The 16,893-nt window shown below is 38.4% G+C and overlaps 1 protein-coding gene across 7 annotated transcripts in view; it reads right to left on the bottom strand.

The window, feature by feature from the left end:
- Positions 1-16,893, bottom strand: part of CDK13 (cyclin dependent kinase 13) — a 111,076-nt gene extending 94,183 nt beyond the window's left edge. For all 7 annotated transcript variants that reach the window (XM_089917065.1, XM_089917067.1, XM_089917066.1 and 4 more), the window contains exon 1: positions 15,659-16,893. In XM_089917065.1, the coding sequence (XP_089773191.1) occupies positions 15,659-16,890 (1,232 nt within the window). In that variant the 5' untranslated portion in view covers positions 16,891-16,893. The remainder of the gene's footprint in view (positions 1-15,658) is intronic.

Here is a 16,893-nt window from a genome sequence, read left to right as displayed (position 1 = left end):
GAACTATATTCAATATCTTATAATAAGCTATAATGGAAAAGAATCTGAATGAGAACAGATATATAGAGATAGAGACAGAGATAGAGATGTATAACAGAATCACTTTGCTGTACACCTGAAACTAACACAGCATTGTAAATAAATTATACTTCAATTTTTTAAAAAAATGAGAAAAAAGAAAATGGAAGTCACACTTCTTCTTGATTTGATACCTTAAAACATTGTTTTTTATCTTCCTGGGATGCTTAGATCATCACATAGCTGACGCTTGTCATTTAGGTCTCCATTTAATTATCAACTTCATAGTGAGGTTGATAAATTAGAAAGACAAATTAGCACATATACACCTCTCTTCTCCGCCAATGTCTTATTTACCACTATAACCCCAGTGCCTAAAACTATGTCTGGCATATAATAAGAGGTTAAAAGATATTTAATGAAGTGATTAATAAAAGTAAAGAACAAGTTATCTACTTCTCTGAATGTCTGCAAATACTAGCAGAATGCTTTGGGTAACTGATACCCAGCTAGTTAACTAATAGGCATAGGTCCACTGATAAAATTCTACTTAAACTAAGAAGATTTAGGAGACAGAATTACATTTAGTTAACTAGCTTCTTCATATAAACATTGAGATAAATTTATTACTTTTATTAACAACCTAACATTTTACATCCATTATCCCACAGGGACTTAATAAGCAAAACTAATTTTTCTAATGTAAAACTATATTTATTCCTTATTTTTAATAACTAGAGGGTCTTCTTGATTAAAAAAATAATTCAGTCACAGAAGAAATACAAATGGCCATTTAAGACATTTAAATGTTGTCTCCTCTCTGGTAACCAGAAAAGGCAAAATAAAATGTTGGTAATAAATTTACAACCATCACAATGGCAAAAAGAAAAATTCTGAAAATATCAAGTATTCACCAGAATTTAGAGAAACAGTCACTCATATAAATTATCAGAGGGAATATAAAATTGCTAACTAAGCCTTTTAAAAAAAGGCAATTTGGTAGTACCTATCAAATGCTTTTGATCTGCAATTTCACTTATAAGAACATATCCTACAAAAACATTTCCAAATGTGTCAAAAGTTATCACTCAGATATCCTTTAAAGGACTGTTTGTAATATTAAAAAAAAACCAAAAAAACAGCTTAGTGTCCAACAGTTGATGGTTAAATAAAGCTTGATAGATTTCATTATGGAATTCTATGTAGCCATTTGGAAAGATCTTCAAATCATACTGTTAAAAAAAAAAAAGTAAAAAACAACACTTATGGCATAATAACATTCTTAATGTTTATGTGTATATATGTTTGTATGTAAGTATATATGCAGAAAAAGGATGTACACCAATCTATTTACACGGTTATATATTTGGAAGGAAATGGGAATGAAAAGGGCATAAAGGGTAGCTTTCACATCTTGCTACATCTCTGTACAGTTTTCAAGCATTTCATATGTTTTAAATATAAAAAGAGTATAGGTTTAAAAAAGTCACAAAATTTTGTTGTATAAAACTGAAAAATGCAGAAAAATTTAAGGATAAACACCAACAGAAAACTTTAAAGATGAACACTACCAGAAATTACTACAAACCAGAATGTATAGTATTTTACAATGTTTTTTACACTGTCACTTTCTTTAATAAAAATGAAAAAAGTTGTATCAATTTATTTACTCCAGTACATCAACTGCTTAACTTCAAAGAATTAAATGTAGAAAATCATGCATGCTTAAGTAACACTAACTAAAGGAAACTACCAACCTTAGTGCATATATTTTCCATAATGAAACATTTTTCATATGTTTCTTCCAGCAGAGTCTATGAGGAAACTGATGTGGCCAATCACTATGCACATACTACAAAACAGGAGACTTCCTCTTTTCCTAGCCCATAGGACAATAGTGGATAATTACACAGGCTTGTGTGTAAAGGACACCATAGGACAATAGTGGATAATTACACAGGCTTGTGTATAAAGGACAACCAAAGCATCTGGAATTTTTCTGACACCAAAAATTAGACTCTGAGGGAAACAACTTTAATCAAAAAATAAAACAAATGCATTTATGAAAAATTCACAGCTAAAATCATTTTGTGGAGAAAGACTAAATGTTTTCCATACCTAATCAGGAAATAAGGCAAGGTAGTCCAATTTCACCTCTTCTAATCAACACTGAACTTGAAATTCTAGCTGCTATAATTAGGCAAGAAAAAGAACTAGACCAGGGGAAAATAAAGAAATAAAACGTTCTCTATTTGCAGATAACATATCTTGTATATAGAATATCCTAAGGAATCCGCTAAAAAACTATTAGAATTAATAAGTCAGCAAGATGGCAGGATACACGATCAATATAGAAAAATCTTCTGTAGGGAATTCCCTAGCAGTCCAGTGGTTAGGACTCAGCACTTTCACTGCCAGGGCCCGGGGTTCAATCCCTGGTCGGGGAACTAAGATCCTGAAAGACGCGCAGAGCAGCCAAAAAAAACAAAAAAACAAAACACTACTGTAGTTCTACACAGTAGCAATGGACAATGAAAATTTACTTACAAAACAAGGTCCTACTGTATAGCACAGGGAACTACTAATTCAATATCCTATGATAAACCATAATGGGAAAGAATATGAAAAAGAATATATATAACTAAGTACTCTGCTGTACAGCAGAAATTAACACACTGTAAATCAACTATACTTCAATACAATTTTTTTTAATTTACCCCCCAAAATTTAACTTACAATAATAATTCCCATTGCAATAGACTTAAATAGAACACCTAAGAATAAATTTAACAAAAGAAGTGCAAGGATTGTACCTACAACAAAAAACACCATTGAAAATACTAAGGAAAATCTAAATAAACAGAAAGACATTCCATGTTCAGGTATTAGATGACTTAACATTATTAAGATGGTAATACTCCCAAACTGATCTCCAGATTCAATGCAATCCCTATGAAAATCCTTAACTGCCTTTTTTGCACAAATTGGCAAGCTGATCCTAAAATTTGTGGGGAAATGCAAAGGATATCCCCACCACCCTCCCCTGCTCCCACAAAAAAAAGACAATAAACACAAAGTCAAAGCAATCTAAAAGAGAAAATTTGAAAGTTCATACTTCCTGATTTCAAAAATTACTACGAAGTTAGAATAATCAAGACTATGTCGTACTGGCATAAGGATGGACATGTAAATCAATGGAATAGAACTGAGAGTCCACAAAATTAACTGAAAATAGAAGATCAAGATGTAAGAACTAAAACTATAAAACTCTTAGGAGAAAATATAGGAACAAATCTTTGTGACTTTTAATTAGGTAAAGCCTTCTTAGGTATGATACCAAAGCACAAGCAACAAAAAGAAAAATTAACTAGACTTCATCAAAATTTAAAACTTTTGTGCTTAATAGATATCAACAAAGTGATACAACAGGAGAAAATATTTGCAAATCAACTATCTGTACCATAATTTATTTATCTGCCCCCCATTCAGAGTACTTAGGTTGTTTCCAGTTTTCGTTATTAGGTAGGAATTATTCATTCCATTTTACAAGTAGAAAGACTAGGGCTCAAAAAGGATAAGTAAATAAATTGCTTGATATTGCTCTGCTACAAAAGCACCAGAGTTACCACCTAAATTCACATCTGTATTATTTCTAAGTCTTTGCTTTTCCTTTATACTGTATCTCTACCCAGCCAACCCAAGGCACAAGATCTGCCAACCACATAGGAGTCTTTTGGTTGTTCTGTTGACCGCTGCCCTAGGAATTCTTTTTTCTTCTTCTTCTTTTGGGTCCATAACCAATGTCTCAAAAGCTAAGTGACTTGTCCAAAGTTACACTGCTACAATAGCCCAAGTGGTTGCCAACAAGTTACTTGCGGAAGACTCCATTTCTTTGTACTAAATTAAAGTTGACTCTCCCAAACACAAGAGTTTGTCTCTCTAGGAGAAGGAGAAATGTTGAAAGTCATATTAAGGGACTTGGATCCAGAATATATAAAGAACTCTTAAGATTCAACAATAAGAAGACAACCAGCTTTTAAAATGGGTAAAGGATTTGAATAAACATTTCCCCCCAAAAGATATACAAATGGCCAATAAACACATGAAAAAATGCTCAACATTATTAGTCATTAGGGAAATGAAATCAAAAGCACAATAAGATAGCACTTTAAACATAAGGATGTCTATGATTAAAAAAAAACAACTATTGTCAAGGATGTGGAAAAACTGGAACCCTAACATACTGCTGGTTGCGATATAAAAATTGATGCTGCCACTCTGAAAAACAGTTTGGCAGTTTCTTAAAATGTTAAACATAAGCTTACCATATGACTCAGAAATTCCATTCTTAGGTATATACTCAAGAGAAATAAAAACATATCTCCATGCAAAAACTGTACACAAGTGTTCAAAGGAGCATTATTCATAACAGACCAAAGTGTAAACAACCCAAGTATCCATCAACTGATGGTAAAATATGGTATATCCATATAATGGAACACTACTTTGCTAAAAATGAAATGAAGTACTGATACATGCTACATGTATGAGCCTTAGAAACATTAAGTTTAATAAAAAAAGCCAGTCACTGAAGACCATAAACTGTATGATTCCATTTATATGGAATGTCCAGAAAAGGCAAGACCATAGAAACAAGAAAGTAGATTGGCGGTTGTCAGAGACTTGGGGAGGTGGGAATGCAGAGTGACTACCACCGAGTTTCTTTCAGGTTTGATTAAAATGTTCTAAAATGAGTGGCAATGGTTGCACAACTCTGTGAATACACTAAAGACCACTGATTGCACTATTCAAAATAAAAGTAAATTGTATAGTTATTTTAAAAACTAGAAAAAGTAAATAACATAACACTGAAATGTTTCGTGTTTATTCTAAAAGTGTATTTCCTTTCCTTTATGTTCCTAATGGAACACTGAAAGTTAAAAAAAAAAAAAAAAAAAAAGACAGATGGCTGACTTTCTGCAGATTTGCTCAGGCAAACAAGTTCTAATCCACTGAGCATAACCCTGTCTTCATGTTTCACTGAATCATGTCTTGAGACGTGTTTTTGAAGAGAGAAAAAGGAAAGATGGTGAGAATAGCACAGGAAGGGCTTAATACTTGATTTGCATGAAGGCACATATTTTTGATTAGTCTAACTCTAGTCATCATGAATTTATTCATAGGCCAATATTAGACTCTGCTAATAGCAAAATTTATTGTAGTTCTATACACTAGCAATGGACAATCAAAATTAAATTACAAAAACAATACCTATTATAATAGCCTTAAAAAAAATACCTAGGAATTTAACAAAGTAGTTCAAGGATTGTACCCTGAAACATTTTTCAAAAATTGAAAAGATTAAGGAAAATCTAAATAAATGGAAAGACATTGCATTTTCATGTATTAGATGACAACATTATTAAGATAGGAATACTCTCAAATTAATCTCCGGATTCAATGCAATCCCTGTGAAATTGTTTATAAATTCTGAGGTGCTGGATATTTTATTATCCAAATCAATTTAGTATTATTTGTCAGGTATCTATCACCTATAGATACAACAGGTGGCAGGTGCTTAAGAGACACTAAGATTAAAAAAGAAACTCATGGAACTTAAAATCCAGTGGCTGGGGCTTCCCCAGTGGCGCAGTGGTTAAGAATCTGCCTGCCAATTCAGGGCACACGGGTTCGAGCCCTGGTCTGGGAAGATCCCACATGCCGCGGAGCAACGAAGCCCGTGCATCACATCTACTAAAGCCCGCGTGCTCTAAAGCCCGCGCACCACAACGAAGAGTAGCCCCCGCTCGCCACAACTAGAGAAAGCCCACGCGCAGCGACAAAGACCCAAAACAGCCAAAAATAATAAATAAAAACAAATAAATTTTTTTTAAAATCCAGTAGCTGATGCAAAAACAAATTATTATGGAAACTCTCGTCAAACTACACAAGTCAGAAGTGAAATAAGTCAAAGTACCCTGGGGGAAAAATACATATATACAGAATTCCATACCTAGCAAAAATATCTTTCACAATGGAGACTTTTTCAGACAGACAAAACAGCAGACCTGCATTAAAAGAAATGTTCAAAGCCATCCCTCTGGCCAGAGAAAAATATTACATTAAAATTTGGATCTACATAGAGGAAAGAGAAATGTTTGAAAAGGTATGTATAAAAGTAAGTAAATGACTTTTCTCATTTTAAATTTCATGTCTACACATAACATACATAAGTTATACATATGTAGAAATAAAACATATGACAAGAACAGTACAAAAGACAAGAAGAAGAAAATGGAGGCATGCTCTTGTAATGTTATATTATACATCAAGGTAGACTGTGATAAATTAAAGATGTATATTACAAAACCAAGGATGTATAAGCACAGGGAACTATTTTCAATATCTCATAATAACCTATAATGGAAAAGTATATATAAATTACTGAATCACTTCAATGTACACCAGAAACACAACACTGTAAATCAACTACACTTCAATTAAAAAAAAAAAAAGTTAAAAAGAAACCCAAGGAGAAAAAAACCTGTGAACATGAGTTAGGCAAAGTTTGAGGACACAGGCGATGACAAAGAACACAAATCATAAAAGAAAAAATTGCCAAATGAGATTTCATGAAAATTTAAAACTTCTGCTTTTGAAATTACTGTTAAGGAAAGGTGAGCCAGGAAAGGTGACTGGCTCACCTTTGCAAAACATGTATCTGATAAACAGTTTGTATCCAGAATATGTAGAGAACTCAATGAGACAAACAACCCAATTCATAAAGAATATGGACAAAACATTTTAAGACACTTCTCAAAAGACATGAAGAGCAAATAAGCATACAGAAAGATGCTCAACATTATTAGTCATTAGGGAATTGCAAATAAAACCACAATGATATACCACTATACCTCTACTAGAACAGCTAAAATCAAAGACTGACAAAAACTGAAGTCTCAGTGAGAATGTGAAGCAACTGGAATGCTCTTACACAGCTGACTAGAACGCAAAATGGTACAGCCATTTTGGAAAACAGGCTGGCATTTTCTTATGAAGTGAAACATTCACTTAATCATACAACACAGTAGTCCCACCCCTAATTTGCTCACAAATAATAAAAGCAAAAGATCTATATTCAAATGTTCACAGCAGCTTTGTTCATAACAGCTCAAAACTGGAAACAACTCAATTGTTTATCAACTGGGTAATGGGATAAGCAAATTGCAGTATATTCATAAATGGAATATGACTCAGCAATAAAAAGGAACAAACCACTCGAACATGCAACAACATCAGTGAATCTCAAAAGCTGGCTAAGTGAAAGGCAGACAACAAAGATTACATACCATATAATTCCATTTATATGACATCAAGAAAGGTAAAACTAATGTGACAGAAAGTAAATTAGTGGTTGCCAAGGACCACAGGTAAGAGTAGGGGACGGACTGCAAAGAGGCACAGGGAACTTTTGGGGGCAATAGGAATGTTCCAGTTAACATGATTGTGGTGATTCATCAAACCCATTTAATTGCACACTTAAAACTGGTGAACTGTACTATATGTAAAATTATACCTCAATAAAACTAGTTTTTAAAATGAATGAATGAAACATGTCCAAAGTACGGGGGTGGGGGTGGAGAACTCTAATTAATCCAAGCCTGGATATAATAAGTATTCATAAAAGTGATCTCAGGGCAATAAGCATTAAGAGAAATCACTTTGGGATGAGATTAATGAAGGCTTCATAGATAAGATGACACATGAACTACGGTTGAAAAAATGGACAAGTAGGATTGGCCAATTGAGGGTAGGGCATAAACTAACGTACAGGGGGCTTACAACTCCATGTTTTTAAAATGGTAAGGAGTCCAGTTTGTATTGTCATCAACACATACAGTGAGAAATAAGGTTATTTTGGGTCAGTCTATGGTGGAGAATCTTAAATGCCCAGTTCAAGAATTTGACTCTGTAAAAATGTTTTACAAAAAAATGACAGAATCAAAGTGGCATTTTGAGATTAATTTGAATGCAGAAAACAGGAAGGGCTCAAAGAGAAAAAGCCCAAATGCAATCAGAATCAACAATAAGGATGTAAGCTACTGAGTTTCGAACTAAATAAGAGTAGACCAGGGCTTCCCTGATGGCACTGCGGTTAAGAATCCACCTGTCAATGTAGGGGACACAGGTTCGAGCCCTGGTCCAGGTAGATTCGCATGCCATGGAGCAACTAAGCCTGTGCGCCACAACTACTGAACCTGCGCTCTAGAGCCTGTGGGCCACAACTACTGAGCCCACATGCCACAACTACTGAAGCCCACGTGCCTAGAGCCCGTGTTTTGCAATAAGAGAAGCCACCGCAACGAGAAGCCCACGCACCGCAACGAAGAGTAGCCCCTGCTCGCCGCAACTAGAGAAAGCCTGCGCACAGCAATGAAGACCCAACACACAGCAATGAAGACCCAATGCAGCCAAAAATAATTAATTAATTTTAAAAAAACAGAGTAGACCAAAGACCATTACAGCAGGACAAATTAGAACAAGCAATTCAGTAGAACTCAGGAGGGAGAGGAGGTAAGTATTACTAAGGTTTTGGCACTGGATGCTTGGGAGAAACTACTGCCACTTAAAACACGTGCACACGCACACACAAATCAAAAAGTTCTTAAAACTAGACGTTACATAAACAAGGTTAAAAGACTCACAAAAATACTAATACCACAAAAAACACTTAATATCTCTACTACAAAGAGCTCTTATAAATTAGAAAAACATCAAATAATGAATCAAGAAATCGGAACATCCAACATACAGATGAAAAGAAAGGCAGCCTTATTAGATATTAAAGAAACACAAATGAAAAAAAATAACGGGACATCTGACAACTCCAAGCGATGGTGGGACTGAAGAAACAGGCATTCTCACACTGTTGGGAAATATAAATTGGTAAAAGCCTTCTAAAAGGGCAATATGACAGTGTATCAGAACTATAAACCTGTAAACCATTTTTGACCCCAGCAATTTTATCCCTAGGAAATCCAATCTAGAGGAGATAATGGGCAAATGCACACAAAAATTCTGCGACAGATGCATAAACATAGAAAAAAACAAAAAATAAAAAAATAAGAATCTAGCAAAATGGACTTGGCCAAAGAAGTTATGGTATATCCATACAACAGAATACTAGGAGCCAATATAAAGAATATACTATGGAGTACAGGGCAAAAATAGCATTGTAGTATGTTATGTAAAATCTTATGTCCTTATGCATATACGCATAGAAGTCTAGAAGAATGTTCATCAAAATGTCATGGGGGTGATCATCTCAGTTAGCTGGATTCAAAGGGACTTTTAATCTCATACTTTTCTATACTAACAAAATTTCTACCATGAGCCTCTATTATTCTTTGTAGATATGTGAAAAATAATGAAGAGCAATATCAGAAAAAGAAATGACTCCAAGAGAAGTGAAATAAATTTAATGGTGGATAAATTAAGTTTGAAGTGTCAATAAAATACTTCAGTGAAAGTATCCCTATACAACTGAAAATGCAAAAAACGGAAAAGAAACAGAAAATGGGCATGCAGCCCATGAACTACTTTCGTTTTCAGTTCCTCTCACCACCTTTTTCATTTCCATTTTATGCAAATTCCAATTTTTAACCTAGACTTTAATCCTCTAACCTACATTTATTTTCCAAATATATTAAGAACACTAGATTCTACCATAATTTGCATGTGCAGAAATTCAAGGAACAAAATCACTGCGAATAAGTAATACATTTCATAATACTTTTGCTTCCAACACCCACTTTAAAGTTTACAAATATCTACATATGAAACAAAGCCAACCAAAAACAAAAATAACAACAAAAACTTAAATGATATTCATAGAAAGCATACAGAATAAGAGAAAAGATTTAAATGACCATAAATATGAATATTAAGCAACATTAATTTTCAGCTGGTTTCTCAAAAATAGCTATTAATTTTTCAGTCAGGAAATAAAAGCTTGACATACAGTCTACTCAGAAAATTTTCACCAAGAAAAACAGATCATTTATCTTGATCATACAATAGAGTACAAATATAAATACTAAGTCTGAATTTATTCTTTTTTTTTTTTTTTTTTTTTTTGGCAGCGCTGGGCAGGCAGCATGTGGGATCTTACTTCCCGGACCAGGGATGGAACCCGTGCCCCCTGCATTGGAAATGCAGAGTCTTAACCACTGGACTGCCAGGGAAGTCCCTGAATTTATTCTGTTCACACTAAAAGTGACTCCCAGCATCCTTGACTCATTCCAGTAAAGCATGAGCTAGAAGGGGGAGGTTCTTAAATTTTCTCCTTATAAATCAAAACAATTACTCCCCCCATCCTAGAGTATACGTAAACCAAAACAGCAAGTAAATTTAGAGATACAACTGGCATTTATGCAAAAGCTGGTTTGCATTAATCTGTGGACAAAAATATTCAAATTAATTCAACCACTAATAAATACACTTTGGAATTTGTCCTCTAGGAGCTTACAATCTAGTAGGAAAAACACAAATTTTTAAAAGCTCTACAGCAAAGATAAAATAAAGTGCCGTAGGAATATAAGGAAAGGAATTAACTTTTTCTGGATGAATGGAGTAAAGGTCTCAAGATGGTGGAATTTGAGCTGGGTTTTGAATGCAAAGCTGGAGGCAGAGAAGAGGAAAAAAGGCATTTGAAGCTAAAAGAACAGCAAATGGAAAAATGTAGAGAAATAAAAGTGCCTCTAAAAATGGAACTCTGATAGAATGGGACCAGATATAAAAGGCATTACCTGACAATGCATTAGAAAATTTGGACTTAATTAATGGAACTGATACAATCTAACCAAAATTTTCAGCAAACTCTCCTGAATAAAGAATAAATTGGGAAGAAAAGAATAACAGGAAGTCTGATTACAAATGAGGGCCCGAACTAAGGTACTGGAAATGGAATAAATATTAGTGTTAGAACAAAAATGTGAGAGAATGAGTAGATGTAAATGTCAGGCAAGGTTGGGTCAGAGAAGCAGCAAAACACAAGCCCATCTTGGGAATGAAAGGATTATAGTTTGGCGACTTAAGACAGTTCACTTAAATTCCCATTCCTTCTGAGTGTTTCTGCATTTATCCAACTATCCTGTATTTTTAACACTTTTGAAAATCATTTTAAGAATTCAATTCATCTAAGGATATTCATGACTTATTTCCAGTAAGTACATATCAAATCAGTATTTTATGAGTAATAGCTTTTTTAAAATTCTGGAATGTCTTCATTTCATGTATTTTTGAGCACTAGTTTCTAGGACAAAACGCTAAATAATCCACAACAAGAGATACTGCGTATCATATGCAAATGAATACTAATAAATTCATTTAAATTTCCATCTAGGGTATGCCCATCTTTAGATTCTCAGGGTCTCAATATTGTTCCGTAACAGAGGTTTCTGCTGCTTCTTGGTGGAAGAGAAGTTCCACAGGTTCAGAGAGAGAATCAATTATATATAACAATTTATTGTACTGATTGTAACCTGTCTGACTTGAGTGACTTCAGACCAAGACATCCCATGGCAAAACAACCCTCAATAACTATTATTAGTGTCTTCAAAAAATGTTTTTAGCCTCCTATTCATAAAACCTACAAATTAAAAGACAAAATGAGCTGAAAAAACCTTTAGATGAATTTGGTTTTTTTAATCTTCAAAATGCTGCAAACATGGCCAGGAAACAGAAATTAACACATAAATATCCAAAGAGGGGGTGAATTTTAGCAAAACAGATCATTAAGTGAGGTGGTCAGCTCCCTTGAACCCCATGTGAGGTTCAATACAGCACAATATCAAGAGCTGGTACTTCAAAATCAGCCCAGGGTTTGAATCCAAGCTGACCTTGGAACAAATCACTTAACTTTTTAGAGCTTCCGTTTCCCAATCTATCAACAGGAATGTTCCAACCACAACATGGGTTTTGGAGGTGAATATATGTTAAGTATTTATCAATGCCTGGCGTTCAGTAAAACCTAAATGTCAGTACCACTGCCTCTCATTCTGAACAGCCCCTCTCTTCAGTCCACCTGCACATTCATTATAAGGCCAATCAGCAGAATTATATGACTTCTCACATCCCAACAGTCAAGTAGCAAAGGAAATATGGTAACCAGGTTATACAGAGGAAAAAGGAAAGCTAAGAAGGGACTTGATGAAAAGCATGAGCAGCAGAGGGCTGAAGATTCAGATGTTGGCAAAGAGCAGGTTGTGAAGTACAAGTCAATAGAATAGAGAGGATTTATTCTAGGAACTAACACAGAGAAAATCTTCATTCCATGGTCTCAATACCATTTTGAATGTGCATGCATTTCCTTAAAAATATCTACAGTGACAATTCATTCATATATAAGCTCCATGTGGGCTGGAAAAAGACCACTCTGCTATTTCCTATAGCAAAACACACAGTCTCTATTAAATCCTTACATATCCAGGCCCACAATATTTCACATGTTCAATGAACGCCATCATTCCTTCCTTTACCCATTCAACAATTATTAAGAGTCTACTTGTGCCAGATACTACACTGAGCACTAGGAATACAACAGTCATCAAGACAGGATAATTACCTTCATGGAGCTCGCAATCCAAGAGTCTATTCGCTAAACAACATGGGCCACCTATCACAATGACTTAAAACTTTTTGCATTAAGCTGGACAAGAGAGTTCAATTAGTTATTCCAAAACAGTAATAACACATTTGTTATATTTAAAAATCAAGTTCTTCAATCAACTATTTTAACTATAAATTCTGGGCCCCATATTTTAAGCAGGACATTTGACAAACTAGGTATAATATAACGTGAAATCAAAAACTGTATGCAAAATGAGTTTTTTGACCCAGAGAAGAAAAGACAAAACAACTGTCTTGGGCTTCCCTGGTGGCGCAGTGGTTGAGAATCTGCTTGCTAAGGCAGGGGACACGGGTTCGAGCCCGGGTCTGGGAAGATCCCACATGCCGTGGAGCAACTGGGCCCGTGAGCCACAACTACTGAGCCTGCACGTCTGGAGCCTGTGCTTCACAGCAAGAGAGGCCGCGATAGTGAGAGGCCCTCGCGACGCGATGAAGAGTGGCCCCCGCTTGCCACAACAAGAGAAAGCCCTCGCACAGAAACGAAGACCCAACATGGCCAAAAATAAATTAAAAACAAAAAAAACCCAACTGTCTTTACATTTTGAAGGGGCAGTATACAGGTTTGCTCTGAACTATTCCAAAAAGTTAAACTTGAAGCAATTAGTAGAAGTTACGTGGAGGCAGATTTCTGTTTCAATATGAAGAATTCTAGCATTTCAAGCTATTCAATAAAAATTCCACCACGTTACATTTCTGTAATAGTCTGTAATATTTTTACACTTTGCAAAACACAAATCTTTTTTTCCCTTTAAAAAGAAATCGGCTTTATTGAGATGTAATTTAAGTACAGCAAAATTCACCAATTTTAAGTGTACATAAAACACAAATTTTCATTTAATCCTTGGAATAATAAAAAAAAACAAGTATTTCGCTGTTACAGTTTAGGAAACTGAGTCTCCCAGGGTGTTGCTAAGACACTGGGCAAACCAGAAAGTCCCAAATCTAATGGAATAAGCTGTCTCAAAGTAACATCTTCCCACCTCTAGATGTATACAGGCACACAACCAAAAGGCTGGATGTCAGGAATGTTGGCCAAAATATTCTAAAGCTTCTTCCAAACCCAACCACTTAGAAACACTGGTGGTCAACACAGACACCAGGAAAAGATTCAGTAATGAATGGTCCTCTAGAACGCAAGCCTCATGAGGGCAAGGACCTTGTCTCTCTTCATTGCTATATTCCAGTCCTTAAAACAGTACCTGGCATATAATATGTGCTCAATAAATATTTGCTAAATACAAGTTAATCCCAAATGCACATACCACTGCTCTGAAATAAATATAAAATACACAGCACTATCAGATAATAAAGGACCTCACTGAAGTATCCAGCAACTAAAAGGCCTGATAAACAAAAAATCCATTCCTAAGATTGCATCATACACTTAAAATTGCTATCTAAAGCACTGAAACTTTGACCTACTCCGTCAAAAACAAATTCATCTGCAAAAAATGCAAGCCTTTTGGCAAACCTATTTTAATTAAACTAAAATATAAACTCGTACAAGACACAGAAGCTAGATATGGTGAAATGAGTTTTCAATGTTGATAGTCTTTGCTTAAGGCATCAACTAGCATTGAAAGTGTGCTTGAACCCTGCAAGAATGAAGAGATTTATACAGCTGGTTTGGTTTAAAGACAAACACACACAAATCTCCACTCGCATCACATCTTTACACTTACTAGGCTGACGCTTCAAAGAGATCTAATTTTACTGGTACACATGTTGTATTGAGATTCAACATAACCGTGCTTAGAGGTACTCAGCAGCTGCTTGGCATTACTGAAAAGTAAAACCAATAGGAAAAAACAACGGCTGCAAACAATTCGTAATACCCTAAACTATAAGGCCTAGAATTTCTAGACATCTAAAAGAATTTAAGAACCTGTAATATCCTCAGAAGTTACTTTTAATTCATTTTGCTTAACAGATAAATATATATCAATGCACACACCATTTTTGGAGAACAGCATTATATAACAGGCAAGGCATTAACAGCTATATTAAAGAATTACTCCAATTTCACTAAAGTATACCTTTCAAAGATATCTGAACAAAGATCCTGACACTTAAAGGTCTATTAACTTTAAAGTAAGTGTAAACAGTAATTTAAAGTACTAGCAGATAGTGTGATAGTTTAAGAAACGTCCAGTACTAAGCCATTCACTCGGTGGCTACACTGGATTACACCAACTAGCTTATGTTTATATTACATTATTAGCAACTGGGTGTCACCACAAACCAACACAGAAACCACAATCTCATTATTTTTTTCCTACTTTTTAAAATCATGACTTTGGAAGATCAGGTAAAAAAAAAAAAACTATTCCACACAAGAATACCATAAAATGAGTATCTTCTTTATCTTACGAATTAAGAACCGTAAGCTTTTTCACATATGGAAAGAATGAACTTGACAGAAAGGCTGCTTTTCCCACCGCTGTACTAATCATAAGAAACATTTGCAACCCACATCTAACTCTGACATCAGCACCTGGCGCCGATTCTCCTTTACAAATGCTTACTCCCTAAGCTGCAATCCACTCCTAAGTCTCCAGCAACGAAACCTCTTCGGAGGGCTTTCAAAACTGTGACAAATCACCCTCCAGGCTGACCCAAAGCAACTGCGCTGGAAAAGCAAGGAGCAGTTTAGAGAAACCCGTTTAAATGGATTAACGCAACTCCTTTAAAACGGTGAACCCTTCCTCAGAACCCTTCCCCGCCAGAGCGAGGAGAAACTCTGCCGGACCTGTTGCTTTGTCCCCTCCGAAGCCCCCACAAGGTGCTCGGGGCGCGCGAAAACGCCCCTCCCCACCGGAAGCCCCGTGCCAGGTGAGGTTTTCTCGCCTCGCCGGCCGACTGGAATGCTGCAGCGCCCCATAGCCTCTTGCCCTGCCTCCGGGGCTCTGGCCGGCCCAGCCCGAGACAGACCCCGGGACGCCAGACTCACCTGATCACAGGGCTGTAGGGGCTCCGGGAGCGGCGCCAGCTGCTGCTGCTGTACGGGCTGGGGGACACGTCGCCGCCCCGCTCGTAGGAGCTGTGGCGGCTGTAGCTGGGGGAGCGGCGGCGGCTGTAGGGGCTCGGGGAGCGGGCCAGACGCCGCGAGTAGGGGCTGCTGCCGCCTCCCGCCGGGCTGGGGGACTTGCGGCTCCGCAGGCTCTGCGAGACCCTGTGGGACACCGGGCTGTCGTCCCGGCCTCCCAGCGGGCTCAGGGACCGCTGCCGCCGCCTGTAGGCCTTGGGCTCGGTCTTGTCCTCCCGGTAGGCCTTGGGCGGCTCCTTGTAGGCCGACGGCGGCTCCTTGGACGACTTAGTCCGGCTCCGGTGGGCCTTCGGGTCTCGGTCCTTGCGGCTGCTACTGCTGCTGGACGTGGCCGAGGCGCTTTTCCGGCGGCCGCCGCTGCTGCTGCTGCTGCCACTTTTGGCGGCCTCCACCCGCTCCTCGCCGCCGTGGCCGTGGCGGCTGCGGGACTTGGAGGCCTCGCCGCCGCCGCCGCCGCCGCCGCCGCGCTGCCCGTCCCGCCTCCGGTGCTCGCGGTGGCGGTCTTTGCTGCGGCCGCTGCTGCTGCGGCGGTCCCGGCGGGGCCTGCGCTCCGACCCCTCCCCGCGCCGCTGGGTGCCGGAGGAGGAGGCCGGACTCCCGCCGCTGCCCCCCGTTCCCCCGGCAGCCGTCGCCGCCGTTGCCGCGCTGACCCCCCCCAGCAGCAGCCCCTGCTCGGACTGGGAGCTTACATCCTCGTACTCCACCAGCGGGGTCACACCCCCGCCGCTACTAGCACCGCCACCGCCGTCCTGCTGCGGCTGGGGCAGCGAGAAGACCCGACGCTTCTCCGCCTCCTGCCCGGCGCGGGGCCCGCGGCGCCGCTTCTGCCGCCCTCCTGCGCGCCTCTTGCCTCTCGCCAGCCGCTTGACCTCCAGAGGGGGGCCCGGGCTGAAGCAAGAGGAGGAGGCCGCGGCGGCGGCGGCTGCGGCGGCGGCCGTGCCGGGAGCAGCCAGGAAGAGCAGAGGCGGCGGGGGCGGCGGCGGCGGTTGCAGGAGCTGCGGCTGCAGGAGCGGCAACAGCAGCGGCGGCTGCTGAGGGGACAGGAATCGCCTCCGCTTGCGGCGTTCCTCCAACTTCTTCTCCGCCCAGCTCAAGCCCCCGCCTCCCCCCAGCGCCGTGTCCGAGCTACTCGGCATCGC

Source organism: Delphinapterus leucas, chromosome 9 (genome assembly GCF_059928025.1).
Source record: "Delphinapterus leucas isolate spDelLeu-1000000601 "Yukka" chromosome 9, BTC_Dleu_Yukka2, whole genome shotgun sequence".
Taxonomy (NCBI): Eukaryota; Metazoa; Chordata; class Mammalia; order Artiodactyla; family Monodontidae; genus Delphinapterus; species Delphinapterus leucas.
This window is presented reverse-complemented; position numbering and strand designations above follow the sequence as displayed.